At 36.6% G+C, this 19999-nt stretch overlaps 3 protein-coding genes across 3 annotated transcripts; 2 read left to right on the top strand and 1 right to left on the bottom strand.

Annotated features, from left to right (window-relative positions):
• Positions 1-2283: 2283 nt before the first annotated feature.
• LOC145952546 (uncharacterized) lies at positions 2284-8714 on the top strand. The gene is made up of 7 exons (XM_083064936.1): positions 2284-2463; positions 3995-4036; positions 5145-6236; positions 6332-7449; positions 7534-7833; positions 7928-8012; positions 8091-8714. Exons 3-7 carry the CDS (start codon positions 5148-5150, stop codon positions 8712-8714), a joined length of 3216 nt encoding a protein of 1071 aa, XP_082921062.1. The 5' UTR covers positions 2284-2463; positions 3995-4036; positions 5145-5147.
• A 1042-nt stretch (positions 8715-9756) lies between these two features.
• LOC145952847 (uncharacterized) lies at positions 9757-11327 on the top strand. Its single transcript, XM_083065892.1, has 3 exons — positions 9757-9859; positions 10124-10402; positions 10482-11327. Exons 1-3 carry the CDS (start codon positions 9803-9805, stop codon positions 10638-10640), a joined length of 495 nt encoding a protein of 164 aa, XP_082922018.1. The 5' UTR covers positions 9757-9802; the 3' UTR covers positions 10641-11327.
• Positions 11328-17310: 5983 nt separating this feature from the next.
• Positions 17311-19785, bottom strand: LOC109812666 (pollen receptor-like kinase 4). The gene is made up of 3 exons (XM_020376678.3): positions 18760-19785; positions 18048-18692; positions 17311-17963 (listed from the first exon to the last, which is right to left on the bottom strand). The coding sequence occupies exons 1-3, from the start codon at positions 19454-19456 to the stop codon at positions 17317-17319; spliced, it is 1989 nt and encodes a 662-aa protein (XP_020232267.1). The 5' UTR covers positions 19457-19785; the 3' UTR covers positions 17311-17316.
• Between the last annotated feature and the right edge of the window lie 214 nt (positions 19786-19999).

Here is a 19999-nt window from a genome sequence, read left to right as displayed (position 1 = left end):
CTGAACCCTGAACCCTGAACCCTGAACCCTGAACCCTGAACCCTGAACCCTGAACCCTGAACCCTGAACCCTGAACCCTGAACCCTGAACCCTGAACCCTGAACCCTGAACCCTGAACCCTGAACCCTGAACCCTGAACCCTGAACCCTGAACCCTGAACCCTGAACCCTGAACCCTGAACCCTGAACCCTGAACCCTGAACCCTGAACCCTGAACCCTGAACCCTGAACCCTGAACCCTGAACCCTGAACCCTGAACCCTGAACCCTGAACCCTGAACCCTGAACCCTGAACCCTGAACCCTGAACCCTGAACCCTGAACCCTGAACCCTGAACCCTGAACCCTGAACCCTGAACCCTGAACCCTGAACCCTGAACCCTGAACCCTGAACCCTGAACCCTGAACCCTGAACCCTGAACCCTGAACCCTGAACCCTGAACCCTGAACCCTGAACCCTGAACCCTGAACCCTGAACCCTGAACCCTGAACCCTGAACCCTGAACCCTGAACCCTGAACCCTGAACCCTGAACCCTGAACCCTGAACCCTGAACCCTGAACCCTGAACCCTGAACCCTGAACCCTGAACCCTGAACCCTGAACCCTGAACCCTGAACCCTGAACCCTGAACCCTGAACCCTGAACCCTGAACCCTGAACCCTGAACCCTGAACCCTGAACCCTGAACCCTGAACCCTGAACCCTGAACCCTGAACCCTGAACCCTGAACCCTGAACCCTGAACCCTGAACCCTGAACCCTGAACCCTGAACCCTGAACCCTGAACCCTGAACCCTGAACCCTGAACCCTGAACCCTGAACCCTGAACCCTGAACCCTGAACCCTGAACCCCGAACCCCGAACCCCGAACCCCGAACCCCGAACCCCGAACCCCGAACCCCGAGCCCCGAACCCCGAGCCCCGAGCCCCGAACCCCGAGCCCCGAACCCCGAGCCCCGAACCCTAAACCCCGAACCCTAAACCCCGAACCCTAAACCCCGAACCCTAAACCCTAAACCCTAAACCCTAAACCCTAAACCCTAAACCCTAAACCCTAAACCCTAAACCCTAAACCCTAAACCCCGAACCCTAAACCCCGAACCCTAAACCCCGAACCCTAAACCCCGAACCCTAAACCCCGAACCCCGAACCCCGAACCCGAACCCCGAACCCCGAACCCCGAACCCCGAACCCTGTCCTGAACCCTGTCCTGAACCCTGAACCCTGAACCCTGAACCCTGAACCCTAAAAAAACCCTGAACCCTAAAAAAACCCTGAACCCTGAAAAAACCCTGAACCCTGAACCCTGAACCCTGAACTTTAAACCCTGAACCCTGAACCCTGAACCCTGAACCCTGAACCCTGAACTTTAAACCCTGAACCCTGAACCCTAAACCCTAAACCCTGAATGACCATGCTAGATACAAATGCTCATTTAAGTCAAAAGGGTTTTCTATCAAATTACCATTTAAGGCAACGATCAGAAATATAGGCCACACCCAACATTTCAATTCCCTCGTAGGCTAAAGAATGGAGATCTCCTTAATGATTTGAAAGGAGGGGGGTATGATATTTCCTATCATAGATTTAAGTGTTCAATTTTCTCTCAATAACTTAAGTACAGTTCTATAGATATGGTTAATGTTATTTTTTTATTAAAATTAAAGTTTTGTTTTAATAATATGTATTTACATATCTCAGTATATATATATTAGTGAGATAAAATTATGATTCTAATTTGAAAATATTGTGAATCGTACATATGAAACTGAAACTAATTTTGCATGTGATTGGGAAGGAAAGAGAATAATTAATATATGTAAGGTAAACGAGGTCCTATATGAGTGTAAGAGTGAGGGTCTTAAAGGCAGTTGGTGGGCTTTGTCTTCTTTTGGAGTTGTGAGATGGGTAGGTCTGATATAAGCAGAGAGTAATCAGTGAAGTTTTGGGTTGCAGTGGCAGAAAAGCACATGGGCATAAAATGTCGTTTCTCTATTCACTTGAAGGGTTACATAGAATAGGATTATAGAGTGAGTCAGTGAATTAAGGAGGTGATCAAGCTAGCTAGGGATTATTATTCTCCCCTGTTGAGCAATGTTTTTGTGTTAATTTAATGGGAAATCACTATTTTCTAGCAGGTGACTGATTGTAGATTGAAAGGCCTTTGTATTTCACATATATTTAATTGTCATTTTCTTTTTTCTTTTTTATTTGCACGTCTTTGAATGCTAAGTAGGTTTTTTATATCAAAACTTGACATGCAGCCACCTATATAATTAAATAAGCATATCATTTCTGTTTTATCATTTTCTTCTATCTCTGGTCCAGTATTATTTTACTCACTGCAGTTTGTATGGTGACATTTGCAGATAATTCCTTTCTTAATATTGAGCTATCTTATCATTGCTGAAGCTCATTACTGAAGCTCATTGGGTGAGAGAGCCATCTGCTCTTCAACCTATGACAGGTAAAATCTTTGCCTTCCCCAACTCTACTAAAACAGAAATTAAATGAACAGGAAATTATGCATCTGTTCCTATTATTTATTTTTACTTTTAGATGTAATGTGTTGATGATGTTTTATTTGTGATTGCTATATTTCATTATCATTCTGAGTCTCCAAAGTAAAGCATAATAGTATTAGCTAATTGATCATAGGAACAATGCATTTTCATTTGTTATATCATCATTCATTTTGATCATTATATTTAAATGCTGAGTGATAAAGTTGAATTTTATTTTAGGAACTACATTTAGTCTAGCTGTGTACGTGGTAGTTATTGTTTAGTTTCATTGGAGTGTAGTTATTGTTTGGTGGCCCAAGGCTGTTCCACATTGTCACTAGTGTAGTATTGACTACTACTTTGCTATGAGGTCAAGAGAGATTAACAGTTAATTTCACTATTTTACATGCGGTTCCTTGGTTTGTCCCTACCATATGCTTTGGAAACGATTCAAACCTGAGTCTTGAATGAGAAAAGTAGGTACCTTTAGTACTTTGTTAAAACATTTGGTTAGAGTCTTTCTAAGTTTAATATTTTTGAAACTTGGAAAAGGCATAAAGAGATGAAATATTATTTGTTATTCTGATTGGTTGGCACATGATGTCATGATAAAAAATAAACACGTAGTGAAACTGTGAAAGAGTTCACGAGCATCCTTATACAATTGCTCATCTTCAAAAATAAATATAAGTGTTATTTTAATCACATTTTTTAGTTAAATCTGCTAATTATTTGATTGCATTAGTGGCTACTGGCTAGGATTTGAGCAGTCTTCCATTATTTCCCTTGTTCTAATGAAAACCTCTTTCACATTCTATATTATAAAATTATCAATTTTCCATACTTCAAGCTTAATACATGTGCATGGGTCTATCCATTAAATCTGGTTGTGATTGGTTGGTTGCTTTAGCAGGTTTAAGATCTAAACCAAACAGGGCATTGAATTGGGTGATGCGTTAGCTGATTGGTCCAATTTGGTTTTCAAAATCTGGATTTTCCCAAAAGAATAGATTCCTTTCCCTGCACAGCAAAACTTAATGAAGACAAAAGCCACTAGAGTCCTAAGGTCCCTAGTTCAAAAGTAATGTGATGGTGAAAATCCGCATATAAAAAATAAATAGAAACAATTGCTAGTACAAACACATAAAATTAATTTAAATAAGATATTTCATCATCCAATTTTGTCATTATCGGTAGATTTTATCCTAAACCACTAGGCCATTCTTTTTCCTATTCTATTGGATAAAAAGGAATTTCATTACAACTATAAATGCACGAAATTAGCGGATCAAACTGAGAAGCATTGGCCTTCAAGTTTCCTTAATGTCAAAATTAAGGTTGAAACTACCTGAACTCAGAGAGAAAGAAGACCGAGAGAAATTTAGCTCATGATTATTCCTTTTTTCTTTCTTTCTATAATTCTTGTGTTTAATATATTCAGTTTAGCATGTCAGTGATTCTAACTAGAGCTTTTCTTGTGTCTCATTTTTGCAGAACACTAGAAGGTCAGTCTGTAACAACTAAGAAGTTTGGAAGGTTTGTAAATTAGCATTTTTTTTGCACATTTAAAAGTTTTATGCATTTGATGGGATTGGGAGATTAGGTAGTTGAGCTGCATCCTTACATGGAAAAATAGTAGTCACTATATATAATGCATTCTTCCAATAATATTATGATATTTAAATTAATTTATACTTATAAGATAATTTTAACTTTTCAAATAAAAATAAAAAAATTAAATAAATATTATAAAAGTTTTTTAGTTTATAATAATTGCACATTATTTATTGACAAGAGTAATTAAACAGAGATACAAAATATTTTTTCTCTTTATAGTTGATAATAATATTTATGATGATTTGAAATATGTTATAGTGGTTTTAATTCTTTTCTTCCGAATCACATGCAAAATTAGTTTTAATTTTTTGTTATGATTAGTTTTTGTCACATGTATATTTATGTTGTTGTTGCTTGCTGGGGATTGTGTGCATACCTACTGCCCAGTCATATTGTTGTGTACCTACCTACTACCTAGTTAGCTTGTTGCGTGCTTATTAGGTACTCCAGTGAAAATATATATTCTTATGCTTCTTAATTTGTTGAAGTTATTTCTTTAGCTTTATGTTTTATTTAAATATAAATAACTATTTGATTCCTATTTGAGTATGTAATTAGGGTTATATGAAACTAACTTATTGATTTTTTTTGTCACTATATGTGTATTAATTGGGGTTTTTTATGAAAGAAATTTTAATTGGTTACATTGTCTTTGTCTTTAGAACCTAATAACACTTAGATTCCTTAATCAATCCTAGTAATTCCTTAATAAATAAGTACTTCTTAGATTCTACTACTACCAATAATATAGCTAGCTTGTGAACAGCCTGATTCGAATGAGCAATAACAATTTTCAGGTTCATGAATTAGTAGCAATGACACTTATCATTGGCCATTTGCATAGGCACATGGTTCTAAATGACTTTAAACTGGTTAAAAACCAGTTTACCCTAGCAGATTTGAATATAACGCTAGTATGCAAAGGGCATATGACAATATATTTGAATGTTATAAATATACAGAAGATGAATTCCATTCCAACACCTTTGTCTTTCCATGTTCTAATATATTTGTTATAAATACACAGAACATGAATTCTATTCCAGCAAGTCGTCGATGGATGTATGATAGAATGTATACGGGGAGAAGAGGTTTAAAGGAATCTTTTGTACACGGGGTTGAAGAGTTTATAACAATAGCTTGTCAACAACAAAGCTATGTTAATGAAGGGAAACTTAGATGTCCATGTGCTAAATTTCAGTCCACAAAGATTGATGGTGTTCATGCTGTGAGGCTTCACCTTTTCAAGTATGGGTTCATGTCGAACTACTACATTTGGACTGATCATGGTGAAGAGATGGCGAATGTTGACAACAATCTCATAGGTGCTTCAAGTATTGGTATAAATGCGACTGAATGTGAAACCTCTAACTCAATGCATGATATGGTGTGTGATGCTCTTAGGCAACATGGGGCATTTGACATACTGGAAAATAGTAACGTGGAAGAGCCTCCGAATGAAGAAGCACAAAGATTTTACAATCTTTTATCTGAGGCAAATTGTCCATTGTATGAGGGATCATCAGAGTCTAAGTTATCAATGTGTGTAAGACTTTTAGCATGCAAGTCTAATTGGAATGTTCCTGATGAATGCGTCGATTTTATAACAAAAATGTTGTTGGATGTGACTCCTATGAATAGATGTTTGCCCAAAAATTACTATGACGCTAAAAGATTAGTGTCAAAATTGGGACCGAGTGCTAGAAGGATAGATTGTTGTGTACAAGGTTGCATGTTGTTTTATGACAATGATTATGGAAAAAATGATGGTGCATTATTACAGTGCAAGTTTTGTCATATGCCAAGATATCATGATCGCAACACTGGATCAAGCACAAAAAAACTAGTTCCAGTGAAGACGATGTTTTATTTGCCAATAATTCCTAGGTTACAACGACTATTTGCATTAGTGCAAACAGCTGGGCATATGTGTTGGCATTATCAAAATAGAAGTACCTCTGGTGTTTTACGTCATCCCTCAAATGGTGAAGCTTGGAAGCACTTTGACCGTGTGCATCCAGATTTTGCAGCCGATCCTCGCAATGTGCGACTTGGTTTATGCTCAGATGGGTTTAATCCATACATTCAATCAACAACTCCACCTTATTCTTGTTGGCCGGTAATTGTGACCCATACAATCTTCCCCCTGAAATGTGCATGACAAAACCATTTATGTTTTTAACTTGTCTTATACCTGGTCCACGGAATCCAAAGGCCGCTATTGATGTGTATCTAGAACCATTGATTGACGATCTTAAAAAGCTGTGGATTGGTGTCCAAACCTATGACATTTCAAAGAAGCAAAATTTTATGATGAAGGCAACATTAATGTGGACTATTAATGACTTCCCTGCATATGGCATGTTGTTTGGTTGGGGAACTCAAGGTAAATTGGCATGTCCGCATTGCATGGAGCATTCTAAAGCCTTTACATTACAGAATGGTGGTAAAAATTGTTGGTTTGACTCACACCGAAGGTTTTTACCTGCCAATCATGCATTCAGGAAGAACAGAAAAGCGTTTATAAAAGGCAAAGTTGAAACTTATGCGCCACCACCTATATTGACACCCGATCAAGTTTGGCAAAGAGTTAGGGATTTACCTTTAGTAACAGAAAATCCTAGCTTGCCTAGGTTACAAGGATACGGGGAGTCACATAATTGGAGGAAAAGAAGTATATTTTGGGAACTTCCTTATTGGAAAGATAATATTTTGAGACACAATCTCGATGTGATGCACATTGAGAAGAATTTCTTTGACAACATATTGAACACTGTTATGAATGTTAGCGGTAAAACGAAAGACAATAAGAAGGCACGGATGGACCTAGCTTTGTATTGTAGTCGACCTGACTTGGAAATGAAATTGCAGCCGAATGGGAAAATGTTAAAGCCAAAAGAAAATTACACTTTACCTATAGAGGAATCAAAGATAATTTGTCGTTGGATAAAAGAACTCCGAGTTCCGGATGGTTATTCATCCAACTTGGCAAGATGTGCTGATGTCGAAAAGGGAAGGATGCATGGCATGAAAAGCCATGACTTCCATGTTTTCATGGAGTGTTTACTTCCTATTGCATTCAGTTCATTGCCAGTGCATGCTTTAAATCCACTAACTGAAATAAGTCATTTCTTCAAAGACTTGTGCTCTACCACATTGAGGGTTGATGATCTGGATAGGATGGAACTAAACATTCCAATTATTCTTTCCAAATTGGAGAGAGTATTCCCCCCCGCTTTCTTTGATTCAATGGAACATCTACCTATTCACCTTGCATACGAAGCACGACTTGGTGGTCCAGTTCAATATAGGTGGATGTATCCATTTGAAAGGTACTACAATTATCATACTGTTGTATATAACAAATAGTATTGTTCAATGTTTATGAACCCTAACCTATTCATATAATTTTATAGATTTATGGGAGATTCTAAGCGATCAGTGAAAAATAAGGCAAGGGTTGAAGGATCAATATGTGCATCTTACATACACCGCGAAACAACTCATTTTTGTTCTCATTATTTCCACAACTCCATGTTGTCATCGCAAAGTTATAGAAATGAATTGGAAACTGAAAGTGATAGGTGTCCATCATCGTTGTCCATATTTAATCAACCAACTCGTCATTCTAGGAAGCAAAAATCTCATTGGTTAAGCCGGCAACAATGGGAGTCAGCCCATGTTCATGTTTTGATCCATTGTACAGAAGTTAAACCGTACCTTGAGTCAGTATTTTCCAACAATTGATTTTGTAGTATAGTAAATCAAACTTTCTTTTTGAACTGACACCTCATTCATATTTTTTGATAGTTCATTCCTACAATTAGAACAAATAAGTGAATCAACAGCTTCTTCTCGCATACATGATGATTTCCCCAAGTGGTTTAAGGATCATGTACGTAGCACAAATGTTGTTTTACTTTAACATTACTTATTGAATAAAACATAACAAATACTTTGTTGAATATTGTAGGTTTACAATGAACCTATAAGCATTAGAAACCAACACTTGAGAGAATTATCGCTTGGTCCATTGATTGAGGTTAAAGAATGGCACACACTATATGTGAATGGGTATAAATTTCATAACCATGAATGGAGTCAAGGTAAAAAGCCAATAAACAGTGGAGTTTATGTCAAAGGGCTTACTGAAGGAGGTGATGATGACTTCTATGGGGTCATCCAACACATATATGAACTAGAGTACAATAGTTCAAGTTCTCCCAAGAAAGTCATGCTATTTTATTGTGACTGGTATGATCCATCACGAAGAGGTACAAGAGTAGATCCCAAATATAATGTTATCAATATTCGCATGGACAGAAGATATGTGGCATATGATCCATTTATTATTGCTCATAATGTAAGGCAAGTTTATTATGTCCCAAATCCAACATCACGAATAGATAAACGCGGTTGGTGTGTGCCAATCAAAACAAAGCCTGGAGGTCGTATAGAATGTCATGTGGAGGACGATGTACCATACCAAGTAGACCAAGTGTCACACATCAATGAAGTCATAGAAGTAGAACCTATTTTAGGCTTCCAAGATTCACAAATTCTTGTTGAAGAAGAAGATGAACCATTCGAGATATAGCCAGTTCATTTGGAAGAACTTAGTCGACAAGGGGATTTTGAAGACAATGATTTGGAGCAACATTATGATGATGAAGAAGGAGAATTTGAAGACTATGATTCGGAAGATGACAATGAAGAAATGGAGATGGATAATGAGATTTCTGATTCGTCTGACTAAGATTATAACTATTATAGAAATTGTGAGTAGGCAAATATCATGTTCAATTGTAACATCAATGTTTAATTAATATTTATATAAAAATCAATATATATTGTTTCTTGTAGTAATCACTTGATAGTTGCATTTTTTTAATTGCTACATAGTATTTAATTATAATGTTTTAAAAACCATTAGGTAACATAATCATGTTTAATTCTGTATTGTGAAATGTTTAAATATTGAATCATCACAATTTGTTAAATTGATTTTTGCAGATAATGGCATCAGGAGGTGCTGAGAAGTTTCCCCAATGTCCTTCACCCGGTGGAAACAAAGGAAAAAAGGGGACAACAAAGGGGAAAAAACCAAGGTATGTTCTTAGATTACCTAAACAAACAACCCAGTCACTTATAGGTTTACAGCCCATAACTCCCCAAACTGAAATCCCTGCACCCATGCCTCACCAAATAGAAGTTGCTACAAGCACACCTCCCCAAACCCAAAATGTTTCAACCATACCTCCTAACACCCAAATTGATACATCCCCATTACCCCAAAGGCAAAATGCTGAACCCACATGCTCCCAACAACAAAATCAGTTACCTTCTTCTAGAGCTTCACACTGTGAACCTAGCAGCAATGCATCACCAACATCAGTACCCTCCAGGCATGTTGAAATTCCTACTGGAGATGAAGAGCAAGTGTCCAACAATGATACATCACCATTCAACAATGAAGATCCACCAGTTGGGTCTGTTCTTCCAATGATTAAGCCTTGTAATAATGGGTAAAACTTATAATTTTTGCTTTCTAAATCCTATTTTTTCTTCCCCATCATTGAACTGATTTAACAATTTTGTTTTTCCAATTTAATTAGGTTTTATCCAAGCAGAGTAGAATCTAAAGCAATCACATTGACTATCAAGCAACAATTTGTTGAGCCATGGATGACTTGGGGTGCAATGACAGAAGAACAAAAAGATATCTTCTTTCAGCGTTTTAAGGTACACTTTTACATGGATGAAGGGACCACTATATAATATAATTAATTTAGTTTATACTTCCCCAACAAGACACTAAATTTTTATTATTAAACACCAATATATTCCCCAAAATGATCCCTATTGACATTGGTACACTTTTTACTTCATCAGTTTCAATCTATTTTGTTGTTACACTTGGTCTGATTGCATATTGTATATTGAAATTATTGTGTTCAATTGTTGCACTTGGTTTGCTTTAACTACTTCCTTATTCTGTTAATGCAGAAAAAAGTTTCATGGAGACCTGAACATGAAGAGAAGATAAAAAAGATATTTCACACAAAAGCATCTCATAGGCTTTCTGAAATGTTCAAGGACGCTCGTAAAATAAATAAGAAGCCTGATTGGATGTTTGATACAGTTTGGCAAAGTTTGATTGCCCAGTGGATGGCGCCAGAATTTAAAACAAAGAGTATCCAAGCTCAAAAAAATAGAGCATCTGAGAAAGGTGGAAGTCTGCACACAGGTGGCTCCATCACCCCTCACGAGCATGCTATCCGGATGGTAATTACATTAAACAACTACTATATTTTATTCAACATAATTTTAGAAATATGATGATTAACTATTTATACAATTATAGTCACAAGAGTTGGGTCGCCTTCCACATGTTGATGAGTTGTTCCACCAAACTCATGTACGGAAGGTTACAGGCGATTTTGTCGACCAAAGATCTAAGCGAACATGTGAGTTATGTTTTTTGTATTATTGCTTTATTCTTTTTAATTTTAATCATCTTTGATAAATGTCACTTCTAAACATCTTTATTTATGAAACATGATCAATTTGAAACTATATTTAATCAAGCTAGGTCTGAGGCCGCATCTTGTACGGGAGGTTCTGAAACGTCTCCTATGGACCCAGTTGAGGAAGAAAGACTCTGCAATAAGAGTTGGATTGTTGCTGCAGGAGGGATTACAGACAAAAGACGACTTTACGGGGTTGGAAAAGTCACTTCTCCATTGACAGATGTGGATACCTTGATAAATGTATCTTCTGGGCGTGCTACTGAAGAGTCAGAGAAAATTATTCAATTGGAAGAGCAAGTCCGTAAGTCTAGGGAGGAGGCTCGTCAATCTAGGGAACAAAATAAACGCTTGCAATGCCAGTTTCAATCCCTGTTCAATGTTGTTCTACCTCTCCTACCTTCTGATACACAACATATTTTGCAACAACAGGTGGATCAACAATCTCATGACAACCACGATGACCAACAACCACCGCCTACTGGACACTATGGGGATGACTATTAGTTTTTTTTTATAGATTATGGATCATTTTTATTGATATTTTATTATGTACAATTTTAAAATTATCTTATTTTACACAATGACATGGAAACTAATTATGCATAATTACTATGGGTATTTTGATTTTAAAGATGTTTGATTTCATATTGTGGTTAACTGAATTTGCTTAACTGAAGGATATATATAAGGTTATAAGATATTTTAAGAAATCTGAAAAGTGATTTTATTTATATTTTTGAGCAGGAACAATGATTGGTATGGAAATCTGTTGAAAATAGTTACCTACGGAAATTTTCGTAGGTAACTTACTCACGGAAATTTGCCTAGCGAAGTTACCTACGAAAATTTTCGTAGGTAAGTTACCTACAGAAATTTCCATAGGTAAGTCATCCGTAGAAAATCCGTAGGTAACGTTACCTATGGAAAATTTTCCGTAAGTAACGTTATCTACAGAAATTTCCGTAGGTAAGTCATCCGTAGATAAAATCCGTAAGTAACGTTACCTACGAAAAATTTTCCGTAGGTAACGTTATCTACGACCTTATTACCTACGGATTTTTTTCCGTAGGTAATTAACATTTACCTACGGATTTTTAGCATTATCTACAGATTTCTTCCGTAGATAATACTGATTTTTCTTGTAGTGAATTTTCTTATTTATTTATTTAAGTGGCACATACAACTATTTATATAAGATAATACTATTTATATACTATTAAGAGAAAATAATTTATTAATACAAATATCAATAATTAAATGAGATTTGATCTCTTATTTCATTATTTCAACTTTTTTGAAATTTATTTTAAATATCATGCACACTGTGATTTAAAATATATATTAAATTTAAGTAATAATTTTAAAAATGAATTGAAAAAAATCTTATTTTCAAAATTGAAGATCAATGAAAGTTTTCATGAAAATCACGTAGTATTGGATGTAATTTAGAAATAAATGATAGATACATATATATGATTTGCAGAACATAATTTAACTTTTTCCCCCTTATTTAATTAATAACGTTATTTTCAAAGAGATGAGTGATTTTTAAAAATTAAAGAAAAGATATGTTATTCTTAAATTTGGACGTCATGTGTTGGTATTTTTCAAGATAAGTAAAAAAAAATACATTTGCGCTAATTAGTTTATAATTTATCATAACCTAATTAAACATATAATAATATATAGGTAAGTCATACCTCACTCACTCTGATTTATATTTATCTTATTCATTACAATATATTTATATTTTGAAAACTCCCATATAATAATGAAAATATTATATAGTGCATTGTTGTGTGTATCGATGAGATCAGGATTGCTTGCATTTTAAAAATTATTGGCTTATATTTTATTTAATAATTTCAGACGGATTTAAATCCGTGGAAAATTTCGTCGAAAATTTCAGACGGATTTAAATCCGTGGGAAATTCTGTCAAAAATTTTAGACGGATTTAAATTCGTCAGAAATTCCGTCAGAAATTTCAGACAGATTTAAATCCGTCAGAAATTCCATCAGTTAAAATTCCGTCGGAAATTTCCGACGGATCTAAATCCATGGGAAATTTAACTTTTTCTTGTAGTGAGAGAAGAGAAAGCAAACAAAAAAAACGTGACTGGAGAAGAAGCCAAACGTAAAACTCCAACAGAGAGCAAAGAAAAACGTAAAAATAACAAAGAGAAGGCAGCTAGCTACGTAGTCACCTCAGAATATCCTTCTTAGTGGCTGCCAAGTCAGCCCTAACCTAGACCTAAATGACCTAAAATGAAATTGGCCCCATCAATACAAGTCTGACCTAAACTACAATAAAATAGAATAAAAATTGAAATTAAATGCTGGGGTGGAACATGGTGCAGCGGTGACATGGCAGATGACGTGGCAGCTCCTCTTGAAGTCCAAAAAATTTAATTCCAAGCCCCAAATAATTATTAAACTGCCCTGAAAATAAAAGTTGGAATAATTAGATTCAGAAAATTCAAATTAGTTAAAATATGAATTACCTGTCCAATAAAAGCCCAAATAGAAAACAGTCCAGAATATAAACAATTAAGCACAAATTAGAGATTAAAATAAGTACAGAAAGGTAAGAAAATAAGGGAAAATAATGACTCATCAAATTCCCCCACACTTAGCCTTTTGCACTCTTGGGCAAAACCAAAAAGCAGAGCAGGGAACAATTCCAATGACAGCAAAGAGAGTGACACAACAGGAAGAAACAGAAATAAGAACACACACAAGAAAACAAATAGATTTACACAATCCTCAATGAATCTTGGGAAAAGAAAAGGAGTAGACAACATCCAACACAGAAAGAGTCAGAGAAACCAGATACTTATGGAAATCATCCAAGCATTTCAAAACATGGCAAGACAATCAATCAGCTTAAGAGGTGAATCAAAAGCAACAGAAGCTCACTAGATGCATTGTATCGCTGTATCTCTCAAGTGTCTAGGCAATTGTATACTCTCAAAGCACTCATGAAAAACAAGCAACAGATAGACTTGGCAAGCCTCTAAAATCAACACCCAATAAACATGCACATAAGGATCAAAAGGTCTTTTTAGGGTTGTAATGAGGTCAAGGACAGGGTAGAGGATAATATATGGGATAAGTAACTACAAACCAGAGGAACTAGAGGAGCAATGGGGAATAAGTCAAGAATACACACAAGAAACAAACCCAGAAACCTCTAATTACCTCTATGATAATCAATCCTCTTTCTATTGCCTCAAACAACTTCTCTTTTTCGTTTTTCAGTATTTTTTTTTGTATTTTTTTGTATTTTTGTATTTTTTTTTAAACTAATAATCTGTAGTGAACAATACACATGAAAATTTAAAATGAGATATGATAACATGCAGAGGAGTTAAATGTACAGCATAAGGAATCAACTAGCCAATATACATCATCCAATGAAACATACACAAATTCCCCCACACTTATTCAAGAACTTATTCCCAAAACAATTCCAAAGCTCCAAAACTCCCTAAGGTTAAGGTAATCATGGTTTTTCGCTTAAGGCTTGTAATGAGCTTCAAACAAAGAAGGGGAAATAGGCTCAGCAGGGGTTATCAGAGGAATTAATTCAAGGTAGGCTTATTTGGCTAGAGGCTTATGAGAATCAAAATGCCTTAATCATATCCAAACATGCATGTGAATCAAGAAGCATCAAACAGAGTCAAGACAAGGCAACTGTGCAAGCAATCAAGAGGCATAACACACAAGAAAGAACAGAGAGTGGCTCAATTAAAAGAACCTCTCAAACCTCAAAATCATCTTTCCAAGCAGAGAAAAACAGGGATTTCAAACCATATGGTATCAAGAAACTCCTATCCAAGAATGAAGTAAGTGCCTACAAACTATCAAAACCCAGAAATCAAAGAGAAACATGCAAAACTGTACATAACAACTAAACATAAAACCTAGACCCAAAAATAACAATTAAACCCTAAAAGCATATAACCAAAATAGTTCCTCCCACACTTAAATCATACTATGTTCTTTTCTTTTCTGACATCCCATTATCAGATAGAGACAGAGAGATAATTAAAGGGTTCTCACAAGAGAGTACGTGTTGATCTGGAAGGCCAAACCACACAGCTCTCTTATCATTATGAATTCAGGTACGCTTCCGCTTGTTGTTTCTAGTGATTAACATGATAGATTTTATATTTTATATACATGATAGTTTTCAACAAAAGCTTAAATTTGGTTCTAACAATTGGTATTAGAGCCATATATCATGTTTGATCATTAGGAATATTTTGGATGCAAGATAACAAAGTTATTATTCAACGTAATATCATGTAAGGGATGTTTTTGTATTGATTTGCTCGATGTTAAATGATGTTATACCTCTGTTTAATAATATGCCATTGCTTCTGTTGGCAGGTATGTTGTGGGACAGTATCCTCGATTTTTAAGAGCTCATTGGACGTTTCTAAAAGCTGTTGTGAATACGTTTCTTGAGTTTTTGCATGAGACTCATCCTGGAGATCAGGTTATGTTTTCTTCTTATGTTTTCTGTCCTACTTTTTCTTATATCAACAGCTTAGTTTATGTCCCTGTGCGTGTGCCTGTGTTTGTGTGCTCTGCGTGCTCATTTCTGTGTGTTCTATGTCTGTACCCTGTGTTGTGTGCCTTTTTTTGCCTTTGAGTCCTTGTGTGTGCATGCTGTGTTTTGTATGTGTTTCTATGTGCGTGTATCTGTCTTTTTTGTGTTCACAGGTGGCAGCCCTTCAGTTTAGGAACACTACCAATATTCTTGAGGCATATTCATATGGTTCAAGTGTGGAACAAGTAAGTCTCTATATTATGGCAAAATTGAATCCGGACATACTACTAAGTTACTTGTGAAGCATCTCTTACAAAATTTCCCCCTTGTTTAGGGTATCATGCAGAATTTTGTACTTTTCTTCACCTCATTTTGCAAGGCAGGTTTGTTTTCTCAGCTTTATGTCTATCTGTGATTGTATGTTTCAAGTATATATTCAGGAAATGTCATGGGATCAAGTGATATAATGTGACCTAGTTTTGGGATTTTTTATGCTTTGTGTATGTGTACCATATCATGCGTGTGGCATGTTTGAAAATGGACTCACCTTGCTATATATTGAATTGTCATGTCAATTAGTTTTTTTTTTCACATCTGTGTAGCACCTCTTACTCTATGTTTTGCTCATAGTTTTTCAGTTTGCTTGATTAGTGTTCAAGTCTGTTAACATCTTTATTGGTGTGGTGATACCCTTCTGTTTATGCAGGTTCACATTTGAATTCTGGAATCCAGTAAAGAGAATACATTTGCTTTGCTTTTGGGTCTTGAATGTCTTATCAACGTCCCATATGTAGATGATACCGAGGATTTTAAGGTATGATGATGTTGACATTCATGTTTTATGGTTATTTATTTCTTATGTTATGATTACGATTTATGATTGTTGAAACTTGTGTTTTCAAAGTGTGATAAATGATAGTATACATAGCTAATACATATAAAAATATAACTAAAATCCAGTTAAAATTTTTTTTATAGGTAATTGTATTTTGTTTTAATAAAAGGCATACTAGAGAAGATATAGGACCGAAGAACCCGACTCCTTTGTTTTTGGAAAATTAAAAAAAATATATTGAGAACACGACAGGTATCTTTGTTTATCTTTTGGTTGTGATTTTTTTTGAAACAATTATTACTCACATCATGTTTATGTGGCAAGAATACATACTTTTTGTCATGGTCATTTGGGATGTATTATATCTCTGTCAAATCACAACGGGAAAAGATAACAAAGTTGTTATTGCACATAATATCATGTAAGGGATGTTTTTGTATTGATTTGCTCGATGTTAAATGATGTTATACCTCTGTTTAATAATATGTCATTGCTTTTGTTGGAAGGTATGTTGTGGGATAGTATCGTCGATTTTTAAGAGCTCATTGGACGTTTCTAAAAGCTGTTGTGAATAAGTTTCTTGAGTTTTTGCATGAGACTCATCCTGGAGTTCAGGTTCTGTTTTCTTCCTATATTTTCTGTCATACTCTTTCTTATATCAACAGCTTAGTGATATGCCAACTTGATTGTATATGTTCTCTAGTTATTAATAAAGGTCAACATATTAACTTGGTGAAACCTTTAGCCAAGTTTGTATTCTTGACCAAGTTGGTACAAAAACTAATTCGAATTTGGCATCAGTGTCTCCAAGTTAGTATATGAATAATGTGATTGAGTTCTCATACCAACTCAATTAACTCATAATCTATTAAAAATGATAAAGTTAGAGATTTGTGTATCAATTCAATATGTGTGTTAAAAATTAATCATTTTTGCAAATACGTGCATGTTTTGCAAAATGCCTAGCACTACATATTCAATATTGTGAGACAATTCATGCTTTATACAAAGATTTGTTAAATTAAGGAAGAGGTTGCCTAATTCGAACTAGTTCTACATGGACAAAGTAACAATACAAGATGGTTCAGTTAGAGAAATGGCTAAGTTATGTTAACAAAAAACAAGTGGACACAAAAACTAATTAATTAATTAAAAAAGTTATGATTAATTAATAGCATATGTTGATCTTTATGGGAAAAGCCACCTTCGACGCGTACAAATTAGTAGGTTCCAAAATAAAGTCGGAGAAGAAGCGGGAAAAAAAAAAGCGAGTGACAATCACACAGCTCTATAAATATTCCTTTCGGAGGTTATAATAGTGGAGGAGTAATCTCCAATAATTACATCATTTTCAGTTTCTTTCAAGTCTTCAATTTGTGCAAGAGCTTCCTTGATATCTAGCCTTCTTTCCACATTCTCCTCACAACAACTCAAGCCAATCTTTAAGAGTTTGAGCAACTGAGCTTTACTATTTCCGATTCCTCCCATCTCTACGTCAAACACATCACTGGTGCGCTTCTCAGTAATCATGGTATTTACCCAACTAGCTATGTCAGAATCAGTATTATACCGAAGTGTAAGATAGTTCTCAGGGAATTTGCCGGTTAAGATCTCGAGTATTAGAATTCCAAAACTCCATACATCAGTCTTCTTTGTAATGCGACCAAGTTGAGCATACTCGGGAGATTTGTAAGGCATGATGACTTGTTGGGCATGGTCAAGGTTGATGACGGGACTGAGGGCATAATCAGTGAGTAGGGGCTCAAAGGATTCATCCAAAAGCACGTTGGAAGATTTCAGATGACCATGAGGCACAATGACGCTTGGGAGCGCAGTGTATAGGTAAGACAAACCCCTGGCTACACCTTTGACGATTTTCAAGCGAGTTGGCCAATCAAGTCCGGGCTTTTGATAGCTATGATTACCTGCAAAAGTGGTGTTTGTTCATATACTATTATACATTAACATAGGTGGAAAGGAAAGGAAGTCCAATATAATTACGTAAGTACCATGAAGACGGCTGGCCAAGCAACCGTTGTCGACAAAGGCAGCGAGCAAAAGCTTTTCTTCTCTCCTATAATAATAGGCGACGAGAGGGAGAAGATTGGGATGGTTGAGATTGCCTAGCCTTCTCATGTGCTCGTGGAACTCCTCTCTTGGCACATTGTTCATATGCTTGTACCGCTTGACAACCACGGCTTGACCGTCCAAAATGACGGCCTTGTAGGAAGACCCAAATCCGGCACTTCCTAAAATTTCAGCGGAAGCCTTCAGCAAATCCTGCAAATCAAACTTGAGTTGGTCGTGCCTCACGAATGTCAGTTTCCCTTGTTCCGCCCTCCTGGCACGCCCACGCCCGTGATCTGGTGCTACCTGCCTCGGACTAGCATCACGGTAATCTGCTAGGCTTTTAGTTTTCACATAAATGGGAGGAGCGTATTTATTTGAGGCTTGGCCCTGGCCCTGCAACGCTGAGGCCTGTTGCTGTTGGTTTTTCACTGACCTCAACCGACATATCACCAACACTACAACCACCATGGCTACTATGAATGCTGTCGCGAACACAACAATTAAAATTTTTTGAATCCGCATTTTGGATCCGAGTGACGCTTGGCACTCATTCTTCAGGGGTGGCCCGCATAGTCCTGAGTTTCCTGCAATTCATTGCAAGCATTATGTCAATTGGCATGTATGCATATGCATAGTATATATGTACATTACCGTTGAAGGCGGACGCGCCGAAGGTGCTTATATTGGTCGGGATGGGACCCTCTAATTCATTGTTAGAAAGGTTGAGAATCTTCAAATTATTATTGTGTCGAAATCGGGGGATTTGACCTTGAAACTTGTTTGAATCGAGCCTGAGGACGAGGAGACTAGGCAAGGTGGGAATAGAGGAAGGGATTGTACCCGAGAACTCGTTATTGGCCAAATACAGCTTCCTCAATCTATGCAAACTCGTAAATATATCGTCAGGTATCTGTCCCGAGAAATGATTGTAGGACAAGTAGAGGGCCTTGAGATTTGGGAGCATCCTGACGTTAGGCAAAGGACCCACAAAGGTATTGTTCATGAGGCTAATCGAGCGCAGAGCGGGGATTGAAGCGAGAGAGTTGATGTCGATATTGCCGGTTAGGCCCATGTTCTCCAGGCGCAACCCCCAAACCTTGTCCTTGATACAAAACAGGCCCACCCAATTGGAAATGTTTCCAGTGCAAGGTGGCTTTGGGTTTGTGGATGGATCCCAACTGCTAAGGGCTCCCGCATTTGTCAAAGAACCCCGGAACTTCAGCAGCGCCTGAGCATCTGACATAGCCGCTGCTGCTGTGCACCAACATGATACCAATACCCCCAAGGTGAACCACAACTTGTCATTATTGAATGGTGCGCGCACAAGCCAAGCACAGCGCGCGCCCATTACCGTTGACAATCACACCCACAATAGTAACAATAATAATGACAGGATGGGAGACCCACAACCCACAAAGTAGTAGTATTCAACTATATGCCATTCTTTTCTCTTTAGTATTACTATCATTATTATTATTACTTTTATTATACAGCACCATCTCTGATCATTAGTGACCAAAGGCCAAGGCGATGGAGCTGTTAGGTTAGGGGCTAAGAAAGAGGCCGGCTAGTACCAACAGATCGATAACAATAATGAAAGGAATAGGCTGAGAATGTGCTAATTTTTTTGCGTCTCGTGTCAGCTTAATTTTGGGTGTTTTCACAACTTGAGCTGTTTGCGCGAGAGCTCTAAGGACCTCCTCTCATTTTCTTCCTCATTTCTTTTCAGCCCATGTAATTTAAGATGCGTGAGGCTTATAATATTGCAAATGGATTTTCTATTGTTGATATATATATTTTTAATAAAACCTACTCGTGACAACTCAGTGTCCAACTTTTATATTATATTATAACGTTTAACATTATAATACAACACATTTAATATGAAAAT

The sequence above is a fragment of the Cajanus cajan genome, chromosome 10 (genome assembly GCF_000230855.2).
Source record: "Cajanus cajan strain Asha chromosome 10, NIPB_CcT2T_4, whole genome shotgun sequence".
NCBI lineage: Eukaryota > Viridiplantae > Streptophyta > Magnoliopsida > Fabales > Fabaceae > Cajanus > Cajanus cajan.
This window is presented reverse-complemented; position numbering and strand designations above follow the sequence as displayed.

Coding starts and splice junctions, on each gene's coding strand:
- LOC145952546 (XM_083064936.1), top strand. CDS start 5,148: ATGAATTCTATTCCAGCAAGTCGTCGATGGATGTATGATAGAATGTAT. Junction 6,237..6,331: donor CACCTTATTCTTGTTGGCCG/GTAATTGTGACC, acceptor CGGAATCCAAAG/GCCGCTATTGATGTGTATCT. Junction 7,834..7,927: donor CATTGTACAGAAGTTAAACC/GTACCTTGAGTC, acceptor ATTTTTTGATAG/TTCATTCCTACAATTAGAAC.
- LOC145952847 (XM_083065892.1), top strand. CDS start 9,803: ATGACTTGGGGTGCAATGACAGAAGAACAAAAAGATATCTTCTTTCAG. Junction 9,860..10,123: donor TCTTCTTTCAGCGTTTTAAG/GTACACTTTTAC, acceptor CTGTTAATGCAG/AAAAAAGTTTCATGGAGACC. Junction 10,403..10,481: donor ACGAGCATGCTATCCGGATG/GTAATTACATTA, acceptor ATACAATTATAG/TCACAAGAGTTGGGTCGCCT.
- LOC109812666 (XM_020376678.3), bottom strand. CDS start 19,456: ATGGGCGCGCGCTGTGCTTGGCTTGTGCGCGCACCATTCAATAATGAC. Junction 18,693..18,759: donor CGGCGCGTCCGCCTTCAACG/GTAATGTACATA, acceptor AATGAATTGCAG/GAAACTCAGGACTATGCGGG. Junction 17,964..18,047: donor CTTGGCCAGCCGTCTTCATG/GTACTTACGTAA, acceptor CCACTTTTGCAG/GTAATCATAGCTATCAAAAG.